This window comes from Populus trichocarpa, chromosome 15 (assembly GCF_000002775.5).
Source record: "Populus trichocarpa isolate Nisqually-1 chromosome 15, P.trichocarpa_v4.1, whole genome shotgun sequence".
Lineage (NCBI taxonomy): Eukaryota > Viridiplantae > Streptophyta > Magnoliopsida > Malpighiales > Salicaceae > Populus > Populus trichocarpa.
The window spans coordinates 2,002,831-2,013,356 of NC_037299.2; the positions used below are offsets into that span (position 1 = coordinate 2,002,831).

The following is a 10,526-nucleotide window of genomic DNA, read 5'->3' on the forward strand; positions in this document are numbered from 1 at the left end:
AAAATCTAATATAAATTTTTTTTGAAAACATAAATTTTTATATTTTTTTTTATTTAATTTTTTTTGTTTATAAATTTTTTTTTATTTTTACTTTTAGTATTATTTGCTTTTCTAGTTTTTCTATTTGAAAAAAACACTTATTTTTATTTTTCTATTAAGTACTAATAGGATTTTCTAGTTATTTTATAATAGCTTTTTGATAAATAAGAGATAGATGAATAAAATTAAATATTTTGAAAGTTTTTCTATAATTTTTATAATTATAGTATTTTTTTATTTTTAAATGTTTTAACTTATAATAAACTTCGTTCGTCACTGTGTCATTTGCAAGAGCCACATACCCAATTTTTATAGAGAGGATATGTATATATATATGCCTTGATATATTCTATATAGAGGTAGAGGACCTTTGCTAATATACCTACTGTACCTCTCTTCCCCTTAATATTTCTAGCAATCTTGTCTGCTCTCTTTTCCTAAATATCTTGTCAAGCGTGATCCCAATGGAAACTTCACAGCCTCTCTCTATTGAAAGCTTTTCATATAGTTGGTTAGTTAACCTGCAACCATCTCTGGAAAGCCTAGACAGTTCTTTCAGGGCCTCACTTGATGCATCAGATGAAGCTTCCTTCATTGAGATGGACCCAAGAATGCCACCATCTAAGAGATTCTTCAGAAATTCTCAGGAGTTCAAATTTGACTTCCCCGTTTCACAATCTCCTCTTACTCTTGTTCATGCTGATGAGCTCTTCTCCAATGGCTATGTCATGCCTCTCTTTGTCGATCCATTAACGATAGAGCCTTATGAAGTCTCAGATTCAACCGCAGCCCTTCCTACCTCTTCACATCCCCCAAAAACTGTGGTTTCAGCATGTAAACCTCGTCGCTGCTCTTCACTGAGAAGGTGCAGGAGAGTGTCAAAGCAAATAATTCAGAAGTACTTGGATTTTCTTAGGCCATTTTATCGAAGATTTCGAGGCCACAGGTCAAGTTCTAGAGCTGAAAATATTGATTCAAAAGTTCAGGTAATGAAGAGCTGGGAATATTCAGCAGAAACATCTCCAAGAATCAGTGTAGCTAATTCTGTCGACGATTGTTGGCGAAGATCTTGTGATTCTGAGAGCTCTATTTATGAGGCAGTTCTCCATTGCAAAAGATCAAATGGTAAGTCAATCTTCACCTAGTTATGATTATCTCCTTTTTCTAATCTCAATCCTGCCATGATTGTCACTTCATAATTATCAGGGTTTTTGAAAATTCTTTGGTATTTGTTTTTTTCAGGGAAATAAATCGAGGTTGCTGTACAAAGGAGTCGAAAAGAAGAAAAGAAAGCAGCAATGTTGATATTCACATGGGAAAGAAAATGAGAGAGGAATAAAGAAAGACCAGCAACCACTTGTTTCTTGTTCTTTTCTTCTACTCTTCTGTGAGGATAATGTAAATTTGTTTTCTCATTAAGAAATATTTAGAAGTTGCGTGGATGGTCGGGCCATGAGGGAGAGAAAAGAAGAAGAAGAAGAAGAAGAAGAAGAAGAATTTAAGGATAAATTTTAAATTTTGTTTTTTTTTTCCTTCTCCTTCATGGGAGAAAAGCTACCAGCTACAAAGACTCTCTCCCTTATTTCTGTATAGTTTTCTTTTAGTGGAAACGGGATTATTCTATTCATTAAATATCTCCATTATTTTTCAATTCTATTATTGTTTCAAATTTCAAATTCCACAAGTTGTCTTCAGGGCACCTTTTTCTTTTAGATTTGTACCATATATACTATCATTGCCTTTAAGAATTATCGATAAACATTTTCAGATGTCTAAATGCCTGCACTGGACCATGTTGTTGAGCCTTCCAGGACAACGACGGTCGAGAAAGCCCCACTAGGATTAGCCTGATGGAAAGGGATGAATTAACCTTAGGGATATAAAGTTGAGGTGCCCTTCCTAGGTTCAATCTTTTTACCAGGTATAGCTTGGATTTATGGGTGTTTTACTCGGTGAATTTACTTACTGTTGTTGCTTAATTGTTTAGGCAAAAAGAAAAGGGAAAAAAGAAAGAAAGAAGAACTGCTGGTGTTGCTCGACCGTTGCGGTACTTAGATTACATAATCAAATAAATTTGATTTTTTTTCTTCAACACGCTTGCTTGTAGATAGTATCTTCTCAACTACTTTAACTTGTGCAATTAAATGTTGAAGAATTCAATGTTAGTTTAATATGAAGGATTTTCAATTGGCGTGGAATGCAATCACTGGAGAAGTTAATCTATAACAATTTGACCATATTTAACACTCATCCTGTAAGGAAGTTCTTCCAAGATTTCTTGAAATTAGATATCTGGTAGGAAAATTGAATTTGCAGTTGCAGGCAGATTCTAGTTCGGCTTTGTGTCTCTGTCAGAACTGGTATCAGACTATTTTTCTTTCTCTGTTTCTCACAAGCTATATTTTCTTTCTTTCTTTATTTTTTTTGTCCTGTCCCAGCTGCCATTCTTTTCTTACACCTGCAAAATGCCTAGTTTTAACTTTTAAATCTACGAGCTGAAGATTATCTGACATGACCTGGGACACAAATCAAAGAACATAAGTTAGGCATGCCAAATTTTTACTGATTGATTAAGCTTTGACTGCTGATTATTCGAATATCATCAGGCAAGTTCTTGATTCCCACTAAAAAAAAGACAAAGTTTGATCGATTTTTTGACAGTTGACAGGTTTTGGATCAGAAATTCTTCAACATTATTGATAGATATTTCTCCGGCAAGCAGGTCTCCTGATGGTGAAATAGAACGGAATATATGCTGCAGGAGACCAACGTTTACTTATTCTATGAGGAAAACTTCCATTCTTTTCTTGTGCGTAGCATGGTGCCAACAGATCAAGTAAAGACTAAAGCAAGGTGTAATGAAGGTGAAAATTCCAAGTAAAGTAAACACTTGCTTCATTCCTGGGCAAACTCCATTCCTTGAGGCTGATTTTTCTAGCACAATCATTGGTATGGGCTCTTGTCGTGCCCATATCTTTGCAGCAGTTTTGTAGCATACATTTCTCTGTGCTCTATAATTGTGCAGTGGCAGCCTCTTTCTTGACCAAATTGAAAAAAGTTGATCCATAATGACCAAAGTTGGGAATTATCATAGATGGTGCTAACTCATTACTAAAAGAAAGCTAGAGTTGCAGCTACATCATTTGATAATGTTTAGCTCTCACAAGTTTTGTCTTGGATCCAAGCAACCACCATTCTTTTGTGCAGATCTATAGGATTCTGCACTTGATAAGTTTTGTGCAGAAAAATTGTTACCAAGTCCACTCCTAGCCAGTAGAATATAACAAACAAGGAAAAACTAGGCTAAATCATGATCTTAAACCATGTCTAATTATATCTGAAATCCTAACCAAGCACAGTTTTAAATAATGGCTGTTATATATTGCGCAGCGACCATTATTTGCTAAAATCGGGGCATCTCTTCACAAAACCAGTGGCTATAACGCTTTTTTTTTTTTAAAAGTATGTAAACACTAACAAGTGATTTGATGAGTGCATTTTTTTATTTATTAGACCAATCTTTAGGGACCATTCTATCTGGTCGCTGAGAAATGAGAGTTCCTGGTCCCCTCAGAAATGGCTTACAACATGCTTTTCAAGGGTAATATTATATTTTTTACGGGACACATTTTTAATGGGGTAAAAACAACTTTTAACCTTTGACTTGTGCAGTCTAATATCTATAATACTTTTAAAAGTTGAATTTTCTTGGGTTTTTCTGCTTCTTGGCACAATGTAGTTACTAAAATGTTGAAATTGATGCATTGCACACACCAGCGTTTAAGGATACACTCAAACCCATTAGGAGGTGCATGTAGTGTCTCCAAATGATTGAAAACTACATTTCGAGACAGTGTTCAATGCATCTTATCACTCCCTTCACAATGGTGAAACGTGTGAAGCTTCGATAATGTCTTAGCCTTGAAAAACATGTTGTCCTTGTAAAAAATCAGAAGAGTATCTTATTTGTTAATTTTATAATGTTTGGTCTTCATTCTTTTAATTATATCATATTCAATATTTTTTTTTCAATTTCATCATTTAGCATTTGATTTTTATATCAAATTTGTCCTCTTATTTATGATATTTCAAGTTTGACCCTCAATGTTTTTATTTTTAATTTTTATTCTTGGCTCTATTATCCTATTTAATTTCTTTTCAAATTCATCCTTGGAAATATGATCTTATTTTTAATTTTTTTTATATCTGGTCCTCATTCTCTTGATTTTTATTTTTATTTTGGATTCTTTTGTGAATTTGATTTTTCTTTTTAATTTTTCCCTTCAATTCAAAATCTGATGATATTTAAGGTTTGTCCCTTAATGTTTTGATTTCTAATTTTGATTCTTAGTCCTATTATCAATTTTTATTTTATTTTCAATTTCATCCTTAGATCCATAATTTAGATTTCTTTTTTTAATTTGATCCTTATTGTCTTGATTTTTTTTTATTATGGATTCATTTGTTAATTTGATCATTTTTTTTCAATTTTGCCCTTCAATTCAAAATTCCAGGTTGTCCTCTCTCTTCTTTTTTTTTTCAAATGAGGTTCTTTTTCTCTTAATTGTTATTTTTTTTATTCTTGATTTTTTTATTTCATTAGTCGACATTTGATTTATTGGGATTTGGTCTTCTTAGTTTTTCCCATTTTTTCAGGCCTTACCCGAGAGTTAATCTAGGACAAGTATCGGGTCACGGGTCGAGTGGGTTGACTTAGTGAACCCAAGTCAATCAATTTTTTTTTATTTTATAAAAAAGTAAAGATGATACCATTTTGAAAAAAAAGAAGAAGGAAAATGGTCAATGGGTTTTGACCCTATTTTAACTGAATTTGCCCCAGGTTAACAAGGACATGGGCAACCTGGGTTTTTGATTGTTATACACCGGATTAATTCTCCCCCAATTTCCTTTGGAACTCGGCCAAATCTAAGCCCTAGATCACTTAGTTCACGGGTCAACCCATCAAATCGAGCTAAGTTTTATAATAATGGCTTTCCAGATGCAGTGCATCCAGTTTAGTTACTAGCTAGGGTCATAAGTTTGAAATGTTAACACGGGTTGACATTATTTTCTTTTCCAATTACATCATTCGAAGTTGTTCGTTTTGAAAAATAAACTTCCTTATTTTCTTTGGTTTTCTTTTCAAGTAGGTTATTTTTTTCTCATGATCTAGGTAGAAGGTTTGTCTAAGTAGCCTATTTTTTTAGGTCGCTTTTTTTTGTCCTTCAAAATTCAATTCCTTCTAAAATTAAACTGTGTATTTTTTCTTGTTTTGCCTTTTATTGAATTATCTCGTTCGTATGATCATACTCGCGAGTTTTTGGCGACCTCACACGGTTTTGTTAGTGCTTTGTCTTTTAAGATTTTTTTTCATTGATTTTTTTCCTTCTTATTTCATCCTTCTACCTTTTGATTCTTGAGGACTGACAATCGTTATTTTTTTCAATTCTCCTTCTATGATGTCGAGTCGTTGATTTTTTTGTTCTTTAAATACATTTAGAGCACTTGAACATCGTTTTTTTATGCTACAAAAAAATCAACCCGGCCAGAGCAAAGCGAAGACCAACTATCTAGTTAGATCTAAAATTCAATCCATTACAGAGTATCCTAACCGAGCATAGCTGGCCAAATATAGGCCATCAGGGTTGAAGCAGAATTTGGCAACGATTGAAGGGTTTATCACATGTCAGTAGGTAGGATAGGGAGACAATGGCAAAATGTGCTAGGAGAAGTTCAAAGCTTGATTACATTGATTATTCTGTTCCTATCTACATCCTTTTGTTTTTCTAGTTGGATTTTCTGCTTCTTCACAAAAGCAAGGGTAACTTCATAACTTTTGTTTCTCTTATAGCTGTGGGGACCGAGACATCATGCATGCTACTTGTCGCTGCTATCAATTCTTTGGTAATTGTATCTACTAGCAAGACACTCCATGTCATAATAACAGTACTGGTTTTCATCTAGACATTGCATATAGATTCAAAGATGAGGACATGGGGCTTCTTCAATTATGTCCTCGGATATTTAGGACGCTGGATTCAATGTGAAAACTGAACCTTGTTATAGAAGGACAAATGACCAACAAACAAATTACACGGCTGGTTGCGCTGGAGTGGTCGATTTAGGACTACACAGATTAGTGGACAGAATTCACACTCAACAGCATTGCAGACCAGCAATCATGGAGATATTAAACATTGATTCTTAGCTAATACTGACCAAAATTTTCATGGCAAACATGTTTCCTTTCTAGCCTCGTAGAGGTATAGCCTTGTGGGCACTGGCTGCAACTAAAGTAACAGTACAATGATGAACATGGTATAAATGTTTGAACATGATAGAGAATTAAGATGTGTTAACAGTCATAATGATATCTGATTATGTTGGTCAAAATTCGCTACATGGTTATTCCTTCAAGAAGTATTATTCCACGTTCGAGCTCATAGCCCCGCGATAGGTTTTGTCTAGAAAACGTGCCTCTTGAAGAGAAAGAGGTGGTATATGAAACAAAAAAGTTGTCTAAGCCCTGGACTCCTAGCCACCGTGGATGTTAGTATCATCATAGCCCTTCTAGTCGAGGGGCTTAGGATCCAAGAACATGTAGTAGCCCTTGTTCCCTAGATAGGATGATGTTGACCAAAATCCACTAGACCCCTCAAGAAGTATTGTTCCCATTAGAGCTCATAACCTTGCAGTGGGTTTTACTTTGAAAAGGCATATTGCCTACAACTCCTTGCTGACGTGGGATATTGTATCATCAACACCCATTCCGGTTTCATGCAAATATAGAGAAATGAAGCAGCATGTAATGACAAGAAACCAACAAAAATGAACAACTTATTTTTTATTTTTATTAACGTTGATGTCTAGGTTAGCTGGTCAGCTTGAATGTATATTAACTAATCTCACGAGCCCTGAAGTTAACGATCATGTAAACCTTCAGTGACCCTAATGAGACTCGAACTCGTGACTGTTGAGGAGCAAACCCAAGGTCTGACCAGTTGAGCTACCATTCAGAGTTAAATGATAAAGGACCAACTTAATTGCTCATAACTTAATTTCTGGGCTTTTTATTGACCATATTTTCAGCACTTTTATTTTTGTACTTGCTTCCATTTTCTAGAAAATCAACTTCAATTTTCGTTTTGATAGAGCCTATAAGTTAAACCCAACAAAAAAATACACAAAACAAAAGGAAAGGAAAGGAAATAAATGAAAGAAGTATTTTGACTGCAAAAAAACAAAGAGAAAATCAAAAGTTATTGAAATGTAAAATCATTATTATTTAAACCAAAGAAAACCAATTGCAAAAAATCTACATGGATCCTTACCATCCATCTTTATCTTCTTTACATGGGGAGAAGTCACTTCTCTTCTTGTTTTAACTAATTAAATTTCCTCTCAACATTTCTCTTTTTAAAAACTCTTATGCTACCCTTCTAATCAGCTTGGATACCTTTTTTTTTATTCAGTTCCTCGTATGAGTTATGGAGCATGAAGGAGAAGAAGACAGATTTTAGAGATGAGAGACAGAGAGCGAGGAGAGGGGGCGGCTGAGAATGTTGATTTAAGTTTATGGTTAGAAGAAGATATGTTATTTATACTTGTTTTTTTTTTCAAGTGCTAGCCTAGTTGAACCGGGCTGATTCGGTTCAGTTCAATCGGTTTCAGACTTTGAAAACCGAACCGAACCGGAAATGTTTTGTGATTTTCTAATATGTTAATTCGGTTTTTTTTCTCGGTTTGATTTTTTCAGTTAATTATTTTTTGATTTTCTCGATTTAATCGGTTATTTGATTTTTTTTGCTCACCCCTGTACACGGATGTACTCATGCTAGGGTCAATGTAGCAAGTTTTCAGGACACCGAAATAATACATAAAACTTCTCCCTCCGCAGAGCTTGCACCACTCTTAAGTATACATGCATTAAGACAGGGTCAATATCAATGAGTTACATTTTCGATGTTTTTTAGGAGATAGAAAGACATGATGCCGTAGCCAACTAGAAGTGCTGATTATCACAATGAACATTTAGTAGACATGGCCATGGCCAAGAACATTTAATCCATTTGGTTTCTATTAATGAAAAGAATTGCGTACATACTAGTTTTGGATGCCGTCCCATGGAGATCCAAATGATTTTATTGTCTTTCCTAGCAGTTTTCATCCCTTACACATAGGATGGAAATAATGTAGATGAAAACACACAAAAATAAAATAAAATAGTAAGCTAGAAAGATAGAATTAAAGTTAAGTAAAGTTATTATAGGAAATCTTAATTCATATTTTTATTACTAAATAAATAATTTTGATGTAATTTGCTTTTTTTTAATTAAGAGGTTTACATTTTCTTAAATAAATTTAAAAATTAAACTAAACAAATTAAAAAACTTGAAAATAGTTTTTGATAATGAGATGTCGAATTGGAATATAGTTTTTAATTTGATTCTTTATTGAATGGTAATTTTAAGTACACATGAACGGACTTATACATAGGGCCAGAAGATATCCGGACTTGGATAAATTAGAAATGTTTTCGGTCTTTTCCAACTAGATACTTTGCGTCATGTGAAGATTTGGGTTGTTTGATTTTCTTGTTTTTTACTCGTGTAAATAAACACTTGTGTTCATATTTGCTAGATTTTCATTAGGTCCACTCGATTCTTATTAAAAAAAAAACATGAAAATAAAGGGAAATCAATAAAAGTCTTAAAAAATTAGAAAAAAAATAAAATTATCAATCTTAATATTTGATTTTCTAAACTAAATAAAATAAAATAAAAACACCATAAAAAAATATTTTTTAAAACTAAATAGAAAATAATAATAATAGTAACAAAGAAAAATAACCTCTTTCTAAAAATCCTCCTACTCCCTAGGTTGAAAAAAAAATTGTCTTCAAATTTAAATCACTCTTGTCCTAATTTTATGAATGTCCAATCAAGGTTCTCCACCCTCATTTTTTTTCTTATTTGTTTCAGGTGTATAATAATTTTAGATATAAACTTCAATTTTTTCATCTTAAAATTTATATAAGAAACAACAATTTAATAAATTATTTCGCTTCCATTGGCTTCTAAAGTAATAAATTGCAAACATCAAACTTACTTCGTCAATACATGTTATACCCACATAACTCTTAAACATATCTACCATTGTGACAGCAGTAAACTTATAATTAAAAGGATCAACATAGTTTAAATCAATTTATTTTTTAGCACTTTCAATATTTTCTTTGCACTCATCGTCTAATTATCAATAAGGATAATATTGATAATACCATCACTACCATAATTGTCATTGTATAAATGCAACATAATCATCATTAAAATAAACATAATAAATTAGTGATTTGGGACATGGTTCTGATGGCAAAATCTGATCCTTAATTTTAAAACACGAGGCATTGGACCAAAAAAATTGGTGATCAATTATAGGTATAAGCATGTTCAAAAATAAATAGACTGAAATGGGTCCAAAAAATCATCACTTACACTTGATGAGTCTATGTGAGATCACATCGATCCATCCTATATTTGCTCATATCATGAAAAAATGGTATCCTAAAAAAAAAAAGAATAAATCCACACATACATCAACTCAAACATAGAAATTCAAATTTAAATAACAAATGAATATTTACAAATAATATTTATAATTCAAGATTAATTTTATGTTTTTCACAAATATTTACATTTATAAATAAAAAAATATTGTCACCACAAATGACCTCACTTCTTAAATGCGGTTAACTAGATAATCAGAGAAGTAGATTAGAAGGGTATTGTTGGGGCACTCGAACCCACGGGTCAAAATTCTTATACATAAAAAAAAAACAATATATTTTGAGAATATTATCATATATCAACCATTCCCATATTGCTTTTAATTTCTTGGGACAAGACCCATTTAAAGATGGTGTCAATCTTGAGTTGATTCTTAGATAAACAAGAATAATCAATACATGATATTAAAAAAATAAATCACATCCTAGGAATATGATAACCTTGTCATGAAAACTTTAGTCATATATGCTAATCTATTCCATTTCCCACTAAGAAAATACAAAGAACATAACCTGAGATTGAACCTTACCACCCTGAGTTGATTTGCAAATAATAGAAATAATTAAAACATAAAAAAAAAATTAAAATCCCACATAAAAAATGGGCCATATATTAATCAGTTTTATTATCTACTAAACAACATTCAAAGGACAAGGCTCGATATCAAACCATATCATCCTGGATTGATTGGTGAATAATAGAAACAATTAACATATATATATATATATATATATATATATATATTTTAAAATCACATGTTATAAAGGGTCATGTATTAATTGGCCATATTACATTAGAATGATAGGGCCCAATATTAGACCATATCATCCTTAGTTACTCCACGAGTGATAGAAACAACTTGACTGTTGGCCCGTGCTTTGTCATAGATTGATAAAAAAAAAAACTTAACAAAAAAAATGA

At 32.4% G+C, this 10,526-nt stretch overlaps 1 protein-coding gene across 1 annotated transcript; it reads left to right on the forward strand.

Moving 5' to 3' along the window:
- Positions 1-395: 395 nt before the first annotated feature.
- Positions 396-1,671, forward strand: LOC18105642 (probable membrane-associated kinase regulator 6). The gene is made up of 2 exons (XM_006374232.3): positions 396-1,164; positions 1,282-1,671. The coding sequence occupies exons 1-2, from the start codon at positions 504-506 to the stop codon at positions 1,287-1,289; spliced, it is 669 nt and encodes a 222-aa protein (XP_006374294.1). The 5' UTR covers positions 396-503; the 3' UTR covers positions 1,290-1,671.
- The last annotated feature ends 8,855 nt before the right edge of the window (positions 1,672-10,526 follow it).